The following is a 21,985-nucleotide window of genomic DNA, read 5'->3' on the forward strand; positions in this document are numbered from 1 at the left end:
GCTCGATACCAGGACCCTGGGATCATGACCTGAGCCAAGGCAGAAGCTTTAACCCACTGAGCCACCCAGGTGCCCCAATAAATAAAATCTTTTTTAAAAAATTTTCAGAACCCCAGGAATAAAGAGCACCTCCTGAAGACTTGCAGAGAGAGTAAAAACAAGTCACGTGCAAAGCCTTAGGAAAAATAGAGCTCAAATTGACTGCTTAATAGCAACACTGGATGCTGGAAGACAATGTAGTAATAGCTTCAAAATTCTGAAGGAAAATTACTTTGAATCATATTTCCAGATTTGCAGGTTCTTGAAAGGGGTTTTATTTCCCATGCTTTCAACGTAAGCCACAGAACAGTGTGCTTTAACAAAGCAAAGGAGTGAAATATCTAGGAAATGGGGATTCAACAGAGAGGACAGATAAAGGGAACTCTGAGGATGATGCAGAGAGTTCCAGGATGACTTCTGTGCACAGGCTGAGACAGCCAACAGTGCAGACCAGAGCAAGAGAATGGAAGGCTCCAAGGGAGAAAATGGTTGGATTATCTAATATATTTGGCAGGGTAAACAAAATATGCATTGAGAAACTATTAGATTATATGGTAAGACTTAATTGTAGTTATACTATTTAAAAAAAGCAAATGCGGGGGGCCTGGGTGGCTCAGTGGGTTAAAGCCTCTGCTTTCGGCTCAGGTCATGGTCCCAGGGTCCTGGGATCGAGCCTCGAATCAGGCTCTCTGCTCAGTCCCCCTCTCTGCCTGCCTCTCTGCCTACTTGTGATCCCTCTCTCTGTCAAATAAATATTTTTAAAAATAAATTAATTAAAATAAAAATTAAAAAGCAAATGCAAAAGTAAAGCAATGATTAATGCCAGGTGAAACGAAAAGTTGTAAAAAGGAAGCATTTACCATGGGCAAAATGTCAATACAAAAAACTATATTGACTTCAAAAAGCATGATTTTACTACTTTAAGAGACTAGGGGGAGGTGGAAGAAAGATAAATCCATCCTTCAAATTTGGAAATAAGGGGGCGCCTGGGTGGCTCAGTGGTTTAAAGCCTCTGCCTTCGGCTCAGGTCATGATCCCAGGGTCCTGGGATGGAGCCCTGCATCGGGCTCTCTGCTCAGCAGGGAGCCTGCTTCCTCCTCTCTCTCTGCCTGCCTCTCTGCCTACTTGTGATCTCTGTCAAATAAATAAATAAAATCTTTAAAAAAAAATTTGGAAATAAATATGCAATGTCCAGAATGCATAAATCGATAACTAGTATGAGGTTTAAAAATATGTATGTATTGAGGTGGGGTGGAAAATGGGACACAGAACTGCTATTAAGAGCTTTCTTAATATGCACATATAGTTAATTTAAAAAGTAAAGAGATGGGTGTGTACACAAGGTATGTGCAGGGACTAGCAAATAGGTTGGTTTGCTGAGGTAAAAAATTTAGCCAGGATATAATGAAAAAAACTGTAGAGGTAGGTAGTTTCGATTATGGAGTTTTGAATATTGTACTAAGAATCTTTGGAAAGCACTGGGGAATGTGGAGAGTTTTCTGAGAAGAGGTACTTACTCTGGAAAATGCTAATTTGGCAACAGTGTACAAAATGGGAGTGGGAGGAGTCCACACTTGTTCCTGTGGCCTTAACGAACCTATGTCTACCTCTCCAGCCTCATTCTACCACTATCACCATAGTCACAATGGCCTTCTTATTCCTCAAATTGGGAGAATTTATTCCTGACTTGAGCCTTTATACCTGACTACACCCTCTGCCTGGAATGCTTTCCCCCCCACATCAGACCTTCTTCTAGCTGCTGTTTTTTCCATTCTATGTCTTCACTCAAATGGAAGAGGCTTTCTCTAACCACCCATGGTTCTCTTCTCCCTTTTACTATCACATCACTCCATATTCTCTTCTTCATGGCATTTGTCCCTCTGAAGATACTACAAGCTCTGTGCCTCCTTTCAGGTGAGTCCTGACTGAGGGCAGCTTTAACTGTCTTGTTTTCACTTTATCCCCTGCATTTTACCTTGCACCTTAGTGGGCACCCACTTATTAAATGGATTAAAAGCTAAGGGGTGAAGAGATCTGTCAGGGACCCATTATACCTAGTTCTGATTTGAGATTTACTGTCCCAGTCATGCACTCATTTTCATTCTTGCACTCATTCTCCCTCAGTGCGTTTATTAAGCCACGGCTTTGCACCTAGGTATTGTACTGAGGGTTTTGTTTTTTGTTTTGGTTTGGTTTTCGTTTTTATTTATTTTGAGAGAGTGGGAGAGAGCCAGAGCAGAGGGGAGGGGCAGAGGGAGAAGCAGACTCCCCGCTGAGTAGTGAGCGGAATGGAACTGGATTCCAGGACCCTGAGATGATGACTCCTGCAGAAGGCAGACGCTTAACCTACTGAGCCACCCAGGTGCCCAATACTGAGGTTTGTTGATTTTTTTTTCCAATTTATTTATTTTCAGAAAAACAGTATTCATTATTTTTTCACCACACCCAGTGCTCCATGCAAGCTGTGCCCTCTATAATACCCACCATCTGGTACCCCAACCTCCCACCCCCCACCCCCGCCACTTCAAACCCCTCAGATTGTTTTTCAGAGTCCATAGTCTCTCATGGTTCACCAATACTGAGGTTTTTAAAAAGGAATCAGAACTCGATTTCGTTCTGTCCTCAAGAACTCGGTTTGGCAGACTCAGTGACAGCTGCTATGCTTTCCAACAGACCCTGAAAGGGCCACGGGAAGGTCACTTTCCTCCATCGATACCTGGTCAGAACCGCTCCCCCTCTCCCAGCTCTGGGGGCCAGAACGACCTCAGGCTGCTGAGGAACAGCCTATCCCCCTCGGGTCCAGAAGCAGGGTTTGATGAGTCCTCGAACGCTGCCATCCTGGTGAGATCTGCCTTCCCTGTCTGGGGAGCCTAGGTGACCGCCACCAAGCTCCCCGCAGGTCTGGGATCCGAGCGCTGGCGGCCAAGCTCACCGCCCGGCGGGTGGGCGGGGTGTCCACGGGGCCCGGCAGAGGGGCCGGCCATCTGCCGCGAGGCCAGCGCGGCTCTGCCGCTGCTGGGGGCGGAGCTCGCGCCGGGGCTGGGCCGCGCCGGGGCGGGGCCGCGCCGGGGTCGGGGGAGGGGAGCGGGCCGAGCCTCGGCGCTGAGCCGGGAGGGCCGCGGCCACCGGAAGAGTCGCAGTCGCCAGCAGAGCCGGGAGAGTGGGGAGCGGAAGCGGCGGCCGCGGTGGCGGCAGACGGCGCTGGGACCCGGGAGCGGCCGGAGAACAAGGGAGCTGGCGCCGCGGCCGGCCGCCGAGCTAGGCTGAGTCGCTGGGCCGCGCCGACCGCCGTCGCCGCCCGAGAGGCCCGGCCGGGCCGCGGGAGCAGGCCGCGCGCGGGCCGCCGGGCCCGAGGCCGGAGCCATGGGCGAGACCAAGATCATCTACCACCTGGACGGGCAGGAGACACCGTACCTGGTGAAGCTGCCCCTACCCGCCGAGCGCGTCACCTTGGCGGACTTTAAGGGCGTTCTGCAGCGACCCAGCTATAAGTTCTTCTTCAAGTCTATGGACGACGATTTCGGGTGAGGATGGCCCCTGCCTCACCTCCTGGGAACCCCGGCCCCTCCGGCTTCTTGGGGCCCCCTCGGCCAGTTTGGACTCCCCTTGTTACACTGGCTTCTAGCCCTACTCTGGATTCCAGAGGGCGACTTGGGCATTTGGGGGGCCCCCCGGTTTTTCCAGAGGCTGGAGTTCAAGCCCCTATAGGGACTTTACTTTTACCTCTTGTGGGGGACCTAGGCCCCCCTAGTTTAGGAGGACGTCTAACTCCCCCAAAGCAACCAGAGTTCCAAGCCCCATTCACCTCCTCAGAGCCAGTGTCCTACATAGACAGACACACACCCCCCTCCACCGGATTCCAGAGCCAGAGCCCCCCACCTGCCGCCTGCCAAGGGAGCCACCTTTTTAGCAGAGACTTGGGGTGTTTGGCACCCGACCTTTGCCCTCTCCATCTTTTCAGCTCCCAACTCAGAGCCATATTTGGAGTAATGCTACCAGGGGCTATGCTGTAGGACTTTGAACTGAGGGGAGGGGGAGTGGGAGGGGGGCTCTAGGGCCAGGCTGCAAGCTGAGGCTAGCAAACCTAATGTTTATTTAGCTGTCTCCCCTTCCTTGTGGGGTGTTTAGGATGTTGTCAAGGAATCGGAGTGCCTGACCCCTGAGAAGTACCCCCTGGCCTAGGTGCTGATTTCCCTTCAGAATTGGGGCCTTTTTCCTCCGGATGGTAGCCAAGGGGGAGACCTTGGAAAGGGCCTCAGAGCCTGGATGGGAGGACCAGGAAGCTCTCTTGGTGTTCTTCATCTTCCTCTCCCTGGCGGGGTCTTCTCCATCCAGCTGCAGGGCTTTGGACAGGCGGAGTTTGGAAGCAGGAACTTCCCCTTTAAGAAGGGATGGAATGTTGGAGCCGGAAGGTTCTGTAGCAGCTGGCCTGGGAGGGGGAGCCTGGCCCATCCCCTCACCGCCCCCCCCCAACTCCCAAGGGACTGGGGGAGGGGGAGGCCCCCAGACTTGCCAGCCCCACACTAACTGGGCACTGGGCCTGGAGGCCTGTGGGGAAGGCCTTCCCGGGCCCTCCAGGCCTAAAGGCTGTCTTTCCAGCCCCAGCCTGAGGCCTGCACTGCTCTTTGGAGCTGAGGCCCCAGAGCTGAGTGAAGGGAGACATTCTCCTTCCTGGTGTTCATCAGTCTGGCTTGTCTTCTGGGACCCCTGCCCTTTTGGCCCTGGGAGGCAAGCACCTTCTCTCCTCTTCTGCCTAACATGTTTTGCTGTCACCTTTCCCCACGGAACTCAGGGTTTGATGAGCCCATGAGCTCCTATGTGTGAGAGTGCTTTGTACAGTGGGAAGTGCTGTGCAGCTCCTGACCACTCTGGGTTCTCTTGCTGTTCCTACCCTGGGGTGGGGACTCCTGATGTAGTAATGATTGTCTGGCTTCAGTCCAGAGGAAGACACCTCTGACTGGAAGATTCTAAAGGAGGATTGATCTGCAAGGGGTGAGAGTGAGGGGGCAAATGCCTTGGTGTGGTAAGAGAAAAAGAGATTTGGAAGAAACCAAGATGCTCCCTCAGGGTATGGGATAGGGCAAATCCTCTAGAGCCCAGTGTGCTGGAGCCACCCTGGGACTGGATGCCTTGGGGGACTAGGTTATGTGTCTCCACCCTCAACTCACCCCTGAACCCAATGGGCTTAGCCCGCCTGTTGTAAACCTAGACCCCTCTGGGCTGCCTCCCACTCCCCCCCCCAGGCTGCTGTCAAGCCAGGCCTAACTGCAGTCTTAGGAGGGTCCCCATTTCATCTGCTCACTGTTATTGTTCTTTAAATCCACTGTCCATTCACTCACTCTTTCTTAGCTTGACCCAATCAGTAATATGAAGTCACAGGTCTGAATTTCTATTTGTATTTCTTTCTAAAATATGTTAAAAATAAAATACTTAACTATTGAATTAAACACTCATTCAGGTGCACCTGAAGCGATCTTGCGTACATTAGTGGTACTTGAACCGTCCTTGGCAAAGTATCTAGTAGACTGTGTTAACAGGGTTGAGAACAAAGCCAAAGGAGGAGATTGGTTTTGTTTTTATTCCAGGATTATTTTTTTTTTTTTTAAAGATTTTATTTATTTATTTGAGAGAGAGAGACAGTGAGAGAGAGCATGAGCGAGGAGAAGGTCAGAGAGCGAAGCAGACTCCCCATGGAGCTGGGAGCCTGATGTGGGACTCGATCCCGGGACTCCAGGATCACGCCCTGAGCCGAAGGCAGTCGTCCAACCAACTGAGCTACCCAGGCGTCCCTATTCCCAGGATTATTGAGCAGAAGAGGGCTAGAGCTGTCTTGTCACAGAGAACTAGTAGCTGAGAAGTTTATATTTTTATTTATTTAACAGACTCTCCTTAGGATGCTTCAGTGTGCATGCACTGATCTAAATGCTTTTCAAATCTTTACTCATGCAGTCATCTTAACAGCCCTATGAAATAAGTAGTAATATCCCCAGTTTATAGAGGATGAAACTAGAGCGCAGAGAAAAAGTAATTTCCCCAAGGCCACACAACTACTAAGTGGCAGAGCTTGATTCTGCATCAGAAATCTGGCTCCAAAGTCTAAGGCCTTAATCACACAATTGTAGGTGTTACAATTATCGTCACCATTGCACAGATACGTCCTCTCTGAAGGAGATGCTGAGCCTTGGCAAACTATAGAGGTGATAGGGCTTAGCCCCTTGAGACCAGGGTCAGGTAGAGGCCAGCGACCTCTGCTGACAGCTGGGAGAGTGGGTCAGAGGAGCAAGGCTGCTCTTCAAGCTCACCCTCTGAGGTTCCAATTGGTGAAGCCGGAGAACTCCCCAACTCCCATCTGGTCTCCAGAAGTATTTGTTTTTTTTTTTTGTTTTTTTAAACATCACAAATAAATTTTTTATTTGTCACCATTGAATGTCTGAATTTTAAACAGATTCTTGGACTGGTGGCTCATATCCATCAGCTCGTTCTACTTTAGCACCGGTCTCATCCCCAGTAGCTTTTCCAGAACTACTACCTTCACCATGAAGCTCCATGAGCTTTCCCAATTCAAACTTGGGCTTCTTCAGCATTTTTACTTTTCTAACGAAGACATCATGGAGTGGATAAATAGACTGACAAGCTTTTTCTATATCTTTTCCAATGCTGTCTGGAATCAACTTATTGACCACTTCTTTCAAGTCATTTGTCTGAACCTCTCGGGTCATGATCTCCATCATCTTTTTCCGAATTTGGCAGACCTGTTGATGCTGAGCGTAAGAGGTCTTCCGAATCTGATTATTGCGTTTTTTAGTAAAACCAACACAAAATAGACGAAGCAAATAACCATCGGTAGTCTTGACATCAACATGAGCTTCAATCATGGTCTGCCATTTTTTGACCATGGAGCACATTTTATCCCGGGTAAGATCCATGCCATGGAAATTGGTCAGGCAGTTTTTGCCCTGGACATCCTCAGTAATTAGCTTGAATTTTCTAAATGCAACTTCATCATTCTGCAGATCAGCAAGACTCACTTCAAAAACACGACCCTTGAGGCCATCAGAAGCGATTTTGGTTCCTTGAGTTCTTGTGACTAACGTTTTTCCAATATTTCTTATATTGAACATAGCTGGCGCTTTCACATCATACCAATCTTTCTTAGAAAATGGATCAACCACTTTCTTCTTGGCTCCCTTTTTGCCGCCTTTTGTAAGGCGCTTGTTCTTGCCGACCGCCATGGCGCTGCTCAGGGAGCCAAAAGGGCGGAAGTCCAGATGTATTTGTTAAGCTAAGGTAGGCCAGACCCTCTTAAACTGCTGCAAAATGGAGGAAGAATAAACATTTTCAGCACTGAGGGAGATGGGGGACGGCGGCTAGAGTGGCCTCGAGGTGGGCAGGAGCAACTTGGGAAGTTGGGCTACCAACTGTGTTGTTCCTTGCTCTATGTCACATACTGCCATGCCTCTGGGCCTTCTCCTCAGAGCACATTGCTCTTCCCTTGTCTTCCCCACGTGCATATTGCCCCATCCTCTGCATTGAGCTTTGAAAGTTATGGCACTTTATCCATTTATCATTACATATCCATTACATATCCATTTATCATTACACCTACTCAGCTCCTAGCCAGGACCTGACACCTAAGAAATACTCAACAGATGTCTGTCCAGTGCACACATCTGCTGCTCTTATGGTTTTGACCACTTCCCACTTGCCATATACTTGCATTGGGCCATAACCTCCAAGGACAAGGCAGGCTCCTGGTCTGATGCACCTTGAAGTTTATACTGTAGCAAGCATAGGATTTAAAACCTGCTGGGTTCTTAGCAAAGGCTTTTTAATTGAACAACGATGGACAATGAGTGATGCGCAGATTTGTTTGGTCCCTACCCTTAGAAACTTACACCAAGTTGGAAAGAGAGTATGGAACCTGCTAAAAATTGGCACAGCTAATAGTTAGCTTTTATTGTAAGCCAAGATCATGCCAGGCATTCACAAATCCCACTTACCAGGGTAAGACAAAGGTTTGGAAAAGTTAAGAAATTTCTCTAAACTAGGAGAGCTAATATGTGGCAGAATTAGAACCCAGATTTGTTCAACTGTGTGTGTGTGTTAGTGCTATGCAACCATGAGCCATTCATCTCCATGATGGGAGGGGGAGGTCTGTCTGAGGTCCCCCAAGGCTGTTGCTGAAGATCAGCTGATCGTTATGAGTCAGCAGAGCCTTGGCGACCTGTCGGTGACCCCTAGAAAGAGAGGAAACATCTGTAGCATTGGAGCTGCGTGGTGGGGCCTGCTGGGGGCGGGGGTGGTGTGGTGGGGACTCAGCAGCAGTTTCCCACCAGAGGGAGACCCTCTCCAGAGCAGGTCAATCTCTGCCATGCGACCCACATACCCCATTTTCCTTTGAGCCCCAGGTCCCATGTTGGACTGCAAGCTTAGGGTATCTTCTGGCCAGCCTGGCTGATGACTCTGAGCTATCTCCATGTCCCTTCTTTTCAGCATGTTCTATCCTTGGGCTTTCTGCCATCGTGGGCTTGACCAGAATGATTAGAGCTGCTTTCCCAGGGTCTTTGTGGGGTTGGAAATGGTGGAGAAACCAGAGCTAGATGGGAGGGAGAAGGGCAGGCTCGGTCTTTGAACTTGGCTGTGAGTCCAAGAATGTGAGCATCATAAGGAGCCAAGCACGTTCCCAGCTCTGGGCAGAAGCTGCTCCAAGAACAAGGAAGGATTAGGCTTCCCAGTCTCCTTTCTTGCTGTCTTTCCTCTCTGCTCACAACCCCAGGCATGTGTCTTCCTCTTGCCCCTGATCACATCTTCCCAGCTCTGTACTCCTAGAGTGTTTGACACAGTCTGGGGTCCTCAAACTTTTCCATTCCTTTCCCTAGCCCCAAACTGTAATCGTGGTCTGACTTCTTGCCTTGATGTATCCCCCGAGCCAAACTACACGCCTGTACAAATCCCACCCCCTCCCTGCCCACATCACTCTGTCCTCCCCCCACTACCACCAGACATACAGATCCACATCACCTGTCATTGTAAGAGAAAAAATGTGAAATACCATGGAAAGACCATAGGTTTTGCAGTCAGGCAAGCTTGGGGTTGAATTCCAACTCTGACATCTTTTAGCTGTATGACCTGGAACAAGCTACTGAATGTTTCTCTATTTCTTTACTCATAAAATGAGGATCTTGTCCTTACAATGAAGGTGATGTGAAGATTATACATTCCAACTATAGGGAGATACTGTGGTATAATAGGTAAGAATAAACGCTAAAGAATCATGCTGACTAGGATTCAAATTGCAGCTTTTATTAGTGTGTGACTCTAAGTGAGTTTCTGAACCTACCGAGCCTTAGTTTTCCCATCTGTATCTATCTTAGCATTGCTGTGAGTAGTAAATGACCCAAGTAAAGTGCTTAGCTTAGTGCTTGGCCCATGATTCATGCTTAGTAAATGAGAGCAGTTGGTACTGTTAGCATAATGGCAATGGGGATGTTCATTAGACATCTTTTCCCCTTCTCTTTCCTAATTTGCTTAAACTCTTCATCCACACCTCCCAGAAGAATGTCAGGATTCCCAAGAAGGAAAAGACAGAAATAAGGGTGTGCTTTTTCCTAGTTTAAGGTCAGAGGGAAAGAATAAGTTCAGTCCAGAAGAGCTATGTTGGGACTGGATAACACACTCTTGGAATTCTAGGGAGTAGCCACATTTATAGGAGACAGCAATTTGTCAGGTGTAATTTGTAGTCACCTGATAACTGAGAGGACACCCTAGGATGGCATCTGGCCTGGGCAGGGCTGGTGTCTTCCTGGTGGTGCTAAACAGCAGTCCCTGGGTGACCCCCACTTCTGCTCCCATTTGAATACGCTTAGGCTGGTGACATGATTCCCAGTTTAGGGTGGATGGGCCCTTGAGTTAGGATTGTGAGGACCCTTCCATTTCCACCCTAGAAAGCTCACTCTGACACCCCCATCCTTTACCTGCAGAGTGGTGAAGGAGGAGATCTCTGACGACAATGCCAAGCTGCCCTGCTTCAATGGCCGGGTGGTGTCTTGGGTAAGGAGCCCTCCTCAGCCCTCTTGCCTCCTACATCCCTGCGGTGGACTAGACAAGAAAAGCGTTGTTAAGATTATAGCTAGTGATTTTATACTTCAATATCTGACTCTCCCCTGAGTTTTCTACCTGAACTGTTTCTCACCCCAGATTCTGTAGCCTTGGTGAAAGCTGTGGGTAGGGAGATGGAATGTGGGGAAGGGAGGGACAGAAACACTCATCAGAGACACAGATGTCTCCTATGCCCTTTGAGGCACTTTGCCACAGGTTCCAGCCAACCTCTGTCTGGGACCACTGACCCTTGTTCTCTGCCCCCATCCCACTTCAGTAGCTCATGTCTTCCGTCCTCCCCATCCGTGAGCAGTGAGTCCAGTCGTCATCCCAGCTGACCTTGCACAGTCCTTTCTCTCCTGCCTCCATATCCCCTGGTTCATTCTCCCCAAGTCTGCATGCCATGCCGGAAGCCAGCTATCTGCTGTATCCCTGGTGCCCCCGTACCATACTACCCACCCATTCTTTCCCTGTCAGCTGGTATCTGCCGAGGGCTCCCACCCAGAGCCAGCTCCATTCTGTGCCGACAACCCATCAGAACTGCCACCGCCCATGGAGCGCACAGGAGGCATTGGGGACTCCCGGCCCCCATCCTTCCAGTGAGTGTGGCCTGAGAGTGGAACGGGCCCATGGGGGAAGCCTGCTTCAGGTCAACCCAGGGCTAGGGGGAGGGAACCCCCAGCCTGCCCCCTCTCCCACCAAGTCCTCTCTTCCCCACAGCCCTCATGCTGGTGGAGGCAGCCAGGAGAACCTGGACAATGACACAGAGACGGACTCCTTGGTGTCTGCCCAGCGCGAACGGCCACGCAGGAGGGATGGTCCAGAGCACAGTGCGTCTTCCCTGAACAGACGCCTTCCCTCCCCATCCCTACGCCTTCCCTCATAGCTTCCATTCAGCTACCCACTTCTTTGCCCTTTCCTAAGCTCTGGGTATGCCTGACCCCCATGCAGCCCCGAGCCCAGCCCTGTGCCTCTCTTCCCTGCTGCATGGGCACTGTGAACCCAGCTACCTCTTTTCCCTGCAGCAACCCGGCTAAATGGAACTGCAAAGGGGGAGCGGCGGCGAGAGCCAGGGGGTTATGATAGCTCATCCACCCTTATGAGCAGCGAGTTAGAGACCACCAGCTTCTTTGATTCAGATGAGGATGACTCTACTAGCAGGTGGGGCTTTGGTTTCATTGATACTATGGGCAGGTGACCCCCCCCAGGAGCCCTGACCCCACCTTCCTTCCCCCAGGATGGTGGGACCCTGGGAGGGCTGTGGGCTTTGCATAAGGGACTTGGGCCCTGCGGCGCCTCTTGTGGGGCAGGGCTGGGCCAGCCTGGTGGGGAACGACTGTGGGCCCCCCAGGTTCAGCAGCTCCACAGAGCAGAGCAGCGCCTCACGCCTGATGAGAAGACATAAGCGGCGGCGGAGGAAGCAGAAGGTTTCGCGGATTGAACGGGTACGGGACCTGAAAGGCCAGGGATGGGTGAGGGCAGACTGAGCCCTGTGCAGGCAGATCCAGGCTGTGTGCTTCCTTAGACCCCCTTCTTTTGGGCCAGCATTTGAGCCTTAGAGGGGAGGGGAGGCTGAGGGCTGAGGAGGAGCTAGGTGGGAGCAGTGAGTTCTTGCCACCCCTGCATGCTGCTCAGTGCCTCTGTCTGTTTCAGTCCTCATCCTTCAGCAGCATCACGGACTCCACCATGTCACTCAACATCATCACTGTCACTCTTAACATGGGTGAGTCTGGTGAAACAATACTCTTGAGGGCCTGCCTACCGTATGCCAGATACTGGGCAGACTTGAGGAATTCAGAGAGGCACAAGATATGTTCCCTGCCCCCGAGGAGCCTTCTCTCATAAACATAAACCGGTACATCAACTGACCATTTCAATAGCTCACGAGCTATGACAGAGGTAAGCACAGAGAGCTATGAAAATAGAGGATGGCATCAGGGAAGTCTTCCTGGAGGAAGTAATTTCTGATTCCTATCCCCCTTCCCTTTTTCAGCCGTTGCTTATCACTCTCTTGATTTCTGCCCTAGGTGCTGTCTTTAGGAGATAGCTGAATGTAGTAAAAAGAGCCCCAACCGTAGAATTTAAGTCTGAGTTGAATCCTGGCTTTGCAATTTAATGGCTTAGAAAAGTCATTGAGGTTCTCCAAACCTCAGTTGCCTGCTTTGTAAAATGGGACTAAGAGATCTTGTGGCAGAGCTGGCAAGGACTAAATGGAAGTATGCATGACCATACTGAGCACAGGGCCTGATTCAGGTTCACTGAAATGTTAGTTCCCATCCCTTTCCACCCTTTTCTAATAAGGGACTCAGAATTTGGATAGGAACCTTATTCCCCTCTTAAGGTTGTGTCACTCTCTATAGAAAAGTACAATTTTCTGGGCATCTCCATTGTGGGCCAGAGCAACGAGCGCGGTGACGGAGGCATCTACATTGGCTCCATCATGAAGGGTGGGGCTGTGGCTGCGGATGGACGCATCGAGCCAGGAGATATGCTGTTACAGGTACATGTGCCCCAGAGGTGGTGCTGGCTGGGGTTGGGGCATAGGGGGATAATCCCCATCTCTGTACCGGCTCATTTAAAGGCCACTGCTTGGTAGGGGGAAGACCTCCTGATCCATTAAGCTCAGCTTCCCTACCCATCTCCCCAGCCCAGCTGCTTATCCCACTTCTGACCCTCTCTCCCAGGTAAACGAGATCAACTTTGAAAACATGAGTAATGACGACGCGGTCAGGGTCCTGCGGGAGATTGTGCACAAACCGGGGTATGGATGGGACAGGACATGGGAAGGAGGGAGCAGGCACTTCTGGCCGTCGGGCAGGGGGCTTATCTGGACTCCATGCATCCAGCCCTCACTAGGAACCCCCTTGCTTTCAGGCCCATCACCCTGACTGTAGCCAAGTGCTGGGACCCAAGTCCACGTGGTTGCTTCACACTGCCCAGGAGTAAGTGTTTGGGGGACTCGGCCCTAAAGCTGGTGCTTGGTACACGTGAACCCTGTCTCTCCATACTTCTCTGTTCCCCTGAACCCTCATACCTTACCTGTGGGGCCTGGCAGTGGGCATCCCCTGACTCTTCTCCTTGCAGGTGAGCCCATCCGGCCCATTGACCCTGCAGCCTGGGTCTCCCACACTGCAGCCATGACTGGCACCTTCCCTGCCTATGGCATGAGCCCCTCCCTGAGCACCATCACCTCCACCAGCTCTTCCATCACCAGCTCCATCCCTGACACAGAGCGTGAGTGTCCAGCCCTGCCCCCTAGGCCCAGCAGGCAGGGCCAGGTGGGAGGGACTGATGAAGACCCACATGGAGACTCTTGCTTAAAAGTCAGAGGGGGCTGGAGAGGGGGTTGAGTTCATTCCAGCTTCCTCACACTGCAGCTTCCCTCAGTGGACACCCGACCCTCACTAAACAGTGTTTGCCTCTGAGCCTGTATTGAGCACCTTGTTAGCCTCAGTTTCCTCTAGTAAAATGGGACTAATGATATGCACTCTACCTGGTTCCAGGGCGAGGGAGGGAGATTTAATGAGAGGATATAAGTGAGGCCCCCATCCCAGGATGTGGCATGAAGTAAGCACTCAGAAAATGACTGCCATCTTTACTCTAACACACATGTTATACACTATGCTAAGCACCTTCATTTATATTATGTAATTCTCTCTTCAAATATCCTTGCAAAATATGGTAGCACAGCTGGTTAAGCGTTGGACTCTTGATCTCAGCTCAGGTCTTGATCTCAGGGTTGTGAGCGCAAGTCCTGTGTTCAGGGCTCTTTTAAAAAAAAATTCTTGCAAAATAAATATTCAAGTCCCTGTTTTTACAGAGGAGGAAACTAAGTGTCCTAGAAGTCAGTAATGTGCCCACCATTGGTCCGTAGTCATTAGATGGTAGAGCTGCAGAGCAGACTTCTCTCTACCTAACTCTGTAGCCTCTTTCTGCCTCACCATTCTGCCTCCCACCCCCAGGCCTAGACGACTTCCACCTGTCCATCCACAGTGACATGGCCGCCATTGTCAAAGCCATGGCCTCCCCTGAATCTGGGCTGGAGGTCCGTGACCGCATGTGGCTCAAGATTACCATCCCCAACGCTTTCATCGGTGAGAGGGCTGCATGATGGGATGAAGGACAGGGTGGGGAGAGATGGGGCAGGGCAGGCTGGGGGCTGAAGATCTCCCTTGGGCCACTCCCTTGCGCTGGAACCAGCCCCAGCCTTGTGGCTTCTGGGAGGTCTGAGGAGCCCAAGTCAGGTGGGCCTCCCAGTCAAGTGGTGGCCTTGCCCCCAGGCTCGGATGTGGTGGACTGGCTATACCACAATGTAGAAGGCTTCACGGACCGGAGAGAGGCTCGAAAGTACGCCAGCAACCTGCTAAAAGCCGGCTTCATCCGCCACACTGTCAACAAGATCACCTTCTCTGAGCAGTGCTACTATATCTTCGGTGACCTCTGTGGCAGTACGTGCCTCCCCTACCTCCTTGCTCTGTCTGCTGGCTGGGAGTGGGGAGGTGCACAAGGATGTGGCAGCAGACCCCAGGGAGTCCACATAAGGCATGAGCAGGCAACCAGGCTGGGGGCCCAGCTTGAGGCCTGACACAGGCCTCCCTCTCTAGTGGAAGCAGAACCCATTCAGGCCTTTTCACCTGCTCTGCATCCCCATCTTGGGGCTGGCATTTTCCAAGTGCCTCCTCTGTTTCTGGCCTATGCTGGTTCTTTCTGGGCATCATCTCACCCTCACTCAGTTCTCACAATCCCCGCCTCCTCACCTTTGGGAAGATGGATCACTGTCCCTATTTCAGCCAAGGAAACTGAGACTTAGAGAAGTTAAATAGTCCACTCATTCTCACAGCCAGATGCAGAGGAGTTAGGCCTTGGGTCCAGGTCTTTCTGGCTCCAGAGTCCTTTTTCTTGCTATCATCTGGAGCTGCCTAGGTATGTGGTGTTGCAGAAACATTGTCTTAGCCAGGTCAAACAAAGATCCTACCATTGGCCCCTAGTCACCCTCCCAGCACCAAGCAGGTTCCACCAAGGCAGGACCTGGGGCTAGCCTGAGGCCCCAAGTCCCCAGCCTCCTCAAACCCTTGAGGATGGGCTGGGTCTTGGGATGAAACTGAAAATAAACTGTCAGGGCCAGCTTAGAGAGGACTCTGCAAGCTGCCCCGAGCATTCTGGACTTGGTCCTGAGAGAGTGCAAAGCCAGTGAGGGCTTTTAAGGAGGAAAGGTCTTCAGGGAACCCCCTTCTCCTGAGCACGTAGACAGCCCTTGGGAAGAAAGAGGAGTCCTCAAAACAGGACAGCATTGCTCAGGGCTGGGAGCAGAAGCCCCCTCCCAGCAGCCGCCTCTGCCTCAGGGAGCCTTTTGTCTGCCCAGAGATGCTTGCTGACTGGAGTCCAAAAACTGACTTAAAATGCTTCACGTGAGGTTCTAAGACTAGAAAGGCTGTTGCTGCAAAGCACAAGTTCGTGATGGAGGGTGATGGGTGCATAGGGTTTTGGAGGTGGACAGTTCTGAGTTCAAATCCCAGCTCCGCCCTCTCTATGTGAACATGGTAAGTGACAACCTCTCATTGCCTCAATTTCTTGATCTGTAAGTTGGAGGCAACAGTAGAACCTATCTCAGAGCTGTTCGGAGGTTAAGACAGCATGTATAATGCTTTTGGTACCATGTTTGGTTCACAGTAAGTGCTCAAAAAAAGTTCTCCATTATTCATAAATTTAATTGATTCTAAGGTGAATATTTCTTTCACATTTCAGTATCTCTGAAATTGGGGTGCATCTTATAATTAATGTCTTCTTAGACTCGATCCTCTGTGGTTACTATTGTTATCATTAGCAGAAGTCAGCCCTAGCTCTGAACCTCCAGGGACCCTTAAAGCTTCTCAAGGCAGCTGTGGTTTTTGCTCAAGAGATGTTGTTCTATCCCTGGGGCCTTCTGGGGCCTTATCCATGGGCCAAGGCCCCTCAGAGGCCCAGCTCAGGGATATGCCGACAGACAGGTCTTTTTCTTCTCAATGGCCAAGGTCTCCTCAGCCTCCTCAGCAGGAAAGAATTGGGGATCTGGGATACCCAGAAGCCTCTAGTCATTCCCCTCAGGACAGCAGCCTGGAGGTTGAAACAGTCACCAGTTCTTGGGGCATGAGCCATGGCCAGCCCTTGCTCCTCACCATCACCATCCCCCATGCTAGCTGCAGGCCTTGGCAGTCTGATGGCTTAACTGGTAGACTCCACAGACTGCCTCAGCCCTCTCACATTCCCTCTTCTGACCTCTTCTCTCCTGGAAACTTGAGCTCACTTACAAAGGGCTCCATCTGTATCCAACACCTGGCTGGTAGGACAATTCCAGCTCTCTTAGAGCTCTGGGACCTGGTATGATGAGGTGTGAGCAAGGGGTGTCCCAGGTAGGTCATCACTTCTGGTGGCCCCTTGTATTCCTTTTCAAGTAATTCCAACATTGGAGTGGGCAGCCTTGGCCTTAAGGAGTGCACGATTTCCTGGGGGAACCAGAGTCGTGAAACAAGTAATGTTAATACTGTGAAGAATGAGGCCTGGCTGGGAATGGAGTGGAGGGCACAGAGGAGGGACCTAAGTGGTTCTCTTTCTGAGGCCTTTCCACCTTACCCAACAGCACCAGAAAATCCATTTGGGCCAAGTCCCTTCTGTACAGGGGCACTCTGAAAGGCCTATGTTTGTTCTGGCCTATAATGGGTACTTTCTATAGTTCTAGATGAAGGGAGAGGGCAAAGTTTCACCTAAGTTTCCCCCAGCTGCTCCCTACTCTTTATTAATGACTCACCTGGAAAGGTAAGAAGAAAATAAGTAACTCCTAGCTTCTGCTCTGGCCACAGTTTGGATTGACCTCAGGCAGGTCATTTAACCTCTCTGGACTTCACTTTCCTCATCTGGAAAAAATGTGACTGATGCCCTCTTCACAGGCTGGTGGTAACATCTGCATGAGGTGAAGGGCTTTGATCATGCCTAATGACTCGCAGGTTTGCAGTACCTATCTGCTAGTTCAGCTTCCCGCACTCCCCTAAGTGAACAGAGAACATTGCCCACTTAAGACTTCTGCTACTTCTTCCAGTTTACTAAGGAAGGAGGAGAAACTGACAGACCCCTGGAAATGGGAGTTGGGTGTCAGGATTGGGCATTGAGCATCTGAAGTGGGGGCTTAGGCCCTTCCTGAGGAGGGTTTCCCTTGGTGCTGTGTCTACAAGGGTCTCCCTCTCCACCATCTCAGATGGTGGTGGAGGGGATCTGAAGAAGTGAGAGATCTCTGACCTGTGCCTCCGCTCATTTTGGGGATAAACTACCACGGGTGTTAGGTGTCGTGGTAAATGTGCACGCCCAACCTAGAGTGGGGACCTCTGTCTCCTGACCTAGGGGTGTGGGGGCGTGGGATAGATCCAGCTCATCTGGCCCTCTCCTCCCCTCCACAGACATGGCCAACTTGTCCCTCCATGATCACGACGGTTCCAGTGGTGCCTCTGACCAGGACACGCTGGCCCCTTTGCCACACCCAGGGGCGGCCCCTTGGCCCATGGCTTTCCCTTACCAGTACCCTCCACCCCCACACCCCTACAACCCGCACCCAGGCTTCCCAGAGCTGGGGTACAGCTATGGTGGGGGCAGCGCCAGCAGTCAGCACAGTGAAGGTAAGGCAGAGGCAGCGGTGGTGGGGGCACAGGAGAGCCCCAAGCCGCTTCTGCCAGCTCTGAGCATCCCCCACCCTGGGCCTGCCTGTCCCCTGCAGGTAGCCGGAGCAGTGGCTCCAACCGTAGCGGCAGCGACCGGAGGAAGGAGAAGGACCCGAAGGCGGGAGACTCGAAGTCAGGAGGCAGCGGCAGCGAGTCGGACCACACAACCCGCAGCAGCCTGCGGGGTCCACGGGAAAGAGCGCCCAGTGAGCGCTCGGGGCCTGCTGCCAGCGAGCACAGCCACCGCAGCCACCACTCAATGGCCAGCAGCCTGCGCAGCCACCACACGCACCCGAGCTACGGTCCCCCTGGCGTGCCCCCTCTCTACGGTCCCCCCATGCTGATGATGCCCCCACCGCCCACGGCCATGGGGCCCCCAGGAGCCCCTCCGGGCCGCGACCTGGCCTCTGTGCCCCCCGAACTGACAGCCAGCAGACAGTCCTTCCGCATGGCCATGGGAAACCCCAGTGAGTTCTTTGTGGATGTGATGTGAACAGGGCCCCTCCCCCACGTCGATTCCGCTCCCCCCGGGCGGCTGCGTCCTTCTCTCCATCCGTCCGTCTTTTTTACTTTGTCTGGTACCTAAAAGGGAAATAAATTGAACTAAATTCAGGCGCGCTAACTGCTCGCTGGGCGCAGCGAGGGTGGGGTGCACCCACCGGTCGCCACTGCAGCCCCTAACCTGCCACCACCCCCAGCTTGTCCCCCTGCCAACTAACCGCTGCATAGGCCTTCCCAGGATGCTTCATATTTCTGGGACCCGACTTGCTGGTGCTGCTCCTTATTCCCCACACACACTTCAGGAATTGACACCAGCAGACCCTTTTCGGGCCTGCTTGTCCCTTTATCCTCACTTTACCCCTTCATCAACCTTGCACCATTCATTCCTCTACATCAGCTCTCCATTAACTGCATCCCCTCAAGCATGTGTGCTAATCTCCTAAATTTCCCCCTCACAATACTGACACCAAAAAATACTTGCTTCATCTACCCCTCCTCCTAACCACCCACCGCACCCCCCAGGGCTGCTTCAGTACTACACCTTAGAGCCATAGTCCCTTCCAGTAAGCATCCAAGCTGTCCAGCCTGTGCGGACCTTTACTGGAAGCCCGAGGGCCCCCCTCAGTTGCCTGAGCTGCTGGTGGCTTCCAGGAAGCATATCCGCTCTACCCCTATACCTGCACCCCCATGCCCGCCCTGTGTGCTGGTTCCTTCAGACCCCTAACCCTACTAAACAGCAGGCTCATCTCACCTCTGGGCCTGAAACATTTCTTTTCTTTCTTTTTTCTTCCCTCAATTTTTCCTGGGCCTGGAGCAGCCAAGAATTTCGGGCTGTTTGACTTTCTGTGAGCCCCCAGCAAGGGGAGGCCCAGCCTCCGAGGAGACCAGGAACCCTGCTTCAGCAGCCCCTCAGGGCTTCCCAAGGATGTTCAGCTCCCACACCCCCACTTCAGCATGTTGAGTCATTAGGCTTTTGTGGAAGGCTTCAGCCTCTCACCCATGTATGAGAGACTCTGTTCCCCTTTCCAGAGGGTGCCCCATTCCTCTCTCTCTCTCTCCCTCTCCCTCTCTCTTTCTCTCTCTCACACACACACATACACATATGTGCCTATGTAAGTTCACTTAAGTCTCAAGGCTGGTCCCTACCCAGAGGGCTGGACCCTCTCTCCCAGGTTGTAGGGCTGGTCCCCTGACTTCCTTCTCCCCTCAAGCCTCCCACACATGTCCTCATCATCTTTCTACCTGGATAAAGCTCGTGAATTGGTTCTCAGGTTAGGCTCAGCAGAGGACTCCGCAGGCAACTGGCAGGTGGTTCTCACCCTGACCCTCACCCCATACACCCTTCCCTTATTTCACAATCACAGAAAAAGGTTGGGCAAGGGACTTCTGGGACTCCTACTAAAATGCCAGGTTTTATTTTTTACCTTATTCTCCAGTTGAAGCAAATCATGACTTTCTCTTTAACCTTTAAACCTCTTCTATAAATTCTCCTGGCTCACCTAGCCATCATGTTTTTAGGACTGGGGTGTCAAGAGTAGTCTTAAGCTCCAGGCTTTGGGGCAAACTAGGGTAAGGACATTTTTGGCATTCATTCATTTAACCAATACTTCTGGGGTTTTGGGTGACCAAGGGCTGTGTTAGAAGCATGACTCAGTCTTTCCTGCCTTCTAGGAGCTCTAGGTTTGCTCCCAATCCAGGCCATGGCTTTCTCTAGCCACCACTACAGGGCTGCCTCCCTACTTTTCCTTTTCTGACTCTGCCATGTTCAACTCCACTATAGCTCATGTTCAACTTCACTATTGCTCATGCTTTCAGTGTTGGTGCTCCCAGTGTTCCATCTTTGGTTCACTTCTCTTTTCTCTATGTTTACTTTCCAAATGATATCATCTATCCTGATGTCCTCAATTGTCCCTGATACACCGGTGATTCTAAAACACCTATCTCCAGCCACAATTTGCCTCCAAATCTGAGATCTGCATTATCACCCACTGGACATCAACATGGACATATCCATGTGGACTCAACTCATTTCCCGCATCAAGTATGTTCCTGAATTCCGATCCTGGTGATCTTTATCACACTCTACATAGGTACACCAGCTAGGAACATGTATGGGCTTAGATTCCTCCTCATATCTTACAAGTCAGCACATCATATCATTCCACTCCAAGAATCTTTCTTAAATATGGTCCTTCCTCTCCCCTCTGCCTCTACTCTAATTCACAGGAGCATGGGATTTGGAGTCAGGTTGTTCTGGGTTTGAATTCTAGCTCTACTACTTTTTGGTTTCATGATAAGAGAGTTATTTAATCTCTCTGAGCCTCAATTCCCTCATATGTAAAATGATGATAATAATACCTACCTCACAGGGTTGTTGTGAGGATTTAAATTAGATATTGTACGAAAAGTGCCTAGCACAGTGCTTGGCACACAGTAGAATAGGTGCTCAATAAATGGTAGCTATTATTATTATTATCATTATTATTATTATTTACTCTAAATTGGTAGGGTATTACTGAAGATAAAGCTTTTGGAAGGTAGCAGTGACGCTTTGAATGCTGGTTCAAGAATTAGAAATGCCTGGGCGCCTGGGTGGCTCAGTGGGTTAAGCTGCTGCCTTTGGCTCAGGTCATGATCTCGGGGTCCTGGGATCGAGTCCCACATCGGGCTCTCTGCTCAGCAGGGAGCCTGCTTCCTTCTATCTCCCTCTCTGCCTGCCTCTCCGTCTGCTTGTGATCTCTCTGTCAAATAAATAAATAAAATCTTTAAAAAAAAAAAAGAATTAGAAATGCCCATATTCGATCACTTAATGGATTCACACTGTGACCACCATTTGAAGGAGAGCAGATCCTCATCCTGCCACATCCTGGCTTGTAGCAGGAGGATGCTGGGACAGTAGGGTTTGGGACCAGGTTTGCCCTTTTTTTTTCTTTAAAGATTTTATTTATTTATTTGACAGAGAGAGATCACAAGTAGGCAGAGAGACAGGCAGAGAGAGAGAGGAGGAAGCAGGCTCCCTGCTGAGCAGAGAGCCCGATGCGGGACTCGATCCCAGGACCCTGAGATCATGACCTGAGCCGAAGGCAGCGGCTTAACCCACTGAGCCACCCAGGTGCCCCAGGTTTGCCCTTTTTTGCCCTTCCTCCCATGATAGGCTCAGCAGCAGTGAAGGCAGCAGGGCATCTCTCCCTACAGAAAGAGCTAACAGATTTTCTTTAGGTCCTGCAAAAGTCAAGTAGGACTTTCATGTCTGAGGGTTTGCTCAGTCTCTTCTTCTCAGCTTGGATGTGTAGACTAACTCTGTTCATCAGAGAGGGGATTTCAAATTCTGTATCCAGTTAAATTAAACCTGCCAACAGTGGGCACCTGGGTGGCTCAGTCAGTTAAGCATCTGCCTTCAGCTCAGATCATGATCCCAGGTTCCTGGGATTGAGTCCTGCGTGGGGCTCCCTGCTCAGTGGGGAGTCTGCTTCTCCCTGGACCCTTCCCTCCTGCTTATGCTTTCTCTCTCTCCCTCTTAATAAATAAATAAAACCTTTAAAAAATAAATAAGAGTAAATAAATAAACTTGCCAATGGTTTTTAAAGCAACATATGCGCTGTCACTAGAAGACACACAGGTCCTGGGCTCCAGAAGTCACATACGTATAAATAGCTGGGATA

The 21,985-nt window shown here is 51.0% G+C and overlaps 2 protein-coding genes across 3 annotated transcripts; one reads left to right on the forward strand and one right to left on the reverse strand.

Moving 5' to 3' along the window:
- The first annotated feature begins 3,177 nt into the window (after window positions 1-3,177).
- DVL3 (dishevelled segment polarity protein 3) lies at window positions 3,178-20,681 on the forward strand. Of its 2 annotated transcripts, XM_044251885.1 has the most exons (16): window positions 3,178-3,563; window positions 10,020-10,089; window positions 10,615-10,736; window positions 10,858-10,967; window positions 11,163-11,298; window positions 11,489-11,582; window positions 11,791-11,860; window positions 12,498-12,637; window positions 12,822-12,898; window positions 13,012-13,079; window positions 13,222-13,371; window positions 14,100-14,231; window positions 14,418-14,585; window positions 17,565-17,780; window positions 17,879-18,289; window positions 19,141-20,681. In XM_044251885.1, the coding sequence occupies exons 1-16, from the start codon at window positions 3,403-3,405 to the stop codon at window positions 19,170-19,172; spliced, it is 2,157 nt and encodes a 718-aa protein (XP_044107820.1). In that variant the 5' UTR covers window positions 3,178-3,402; the 3' UTR covers window positions 19,173-20,681. The 2 variants fall into 2 exon arrangements, with proteins under 2 accessions (XP_044107820.1, XP_044107821.1); XM_044251886.1 differs by lacking the exon at window positions 19,141-20,681 and having other exon boundaries at window positions 17,879-18,434.
- LOC122908752 (40S ribosomal protein S3a) lies at window positions 6,422-7,297 on the reverse strand. The gene has a single exon (XM_044251887.1). The coding sequence runs from the start codon at window positions 7,269-7,271 to the stop codon at window positions 6,477-6,479; it is 795 nt and encodes a 264-aa protein (XP_044107822.1). The 5' UTR covers window positions 7,272-7,297; the 3' UTR covers window positions 6,422-6,476.
- Window positions 20,682-21,985: the final 1,304 nt, after the last annotated feature.

This window comes from Neovison vison, chromosome 6 (assembly GCF_020171115.1).
Source record: "Neovison vison isolate M4711 chromosome 6, ASM_NN_V1, whole genome shotgun sequence".
NCBI lineage: Eukaryota > Metazoa > Chordata > Mammalia > Carnivora > Mustelidae > Neogale > Neogale vison.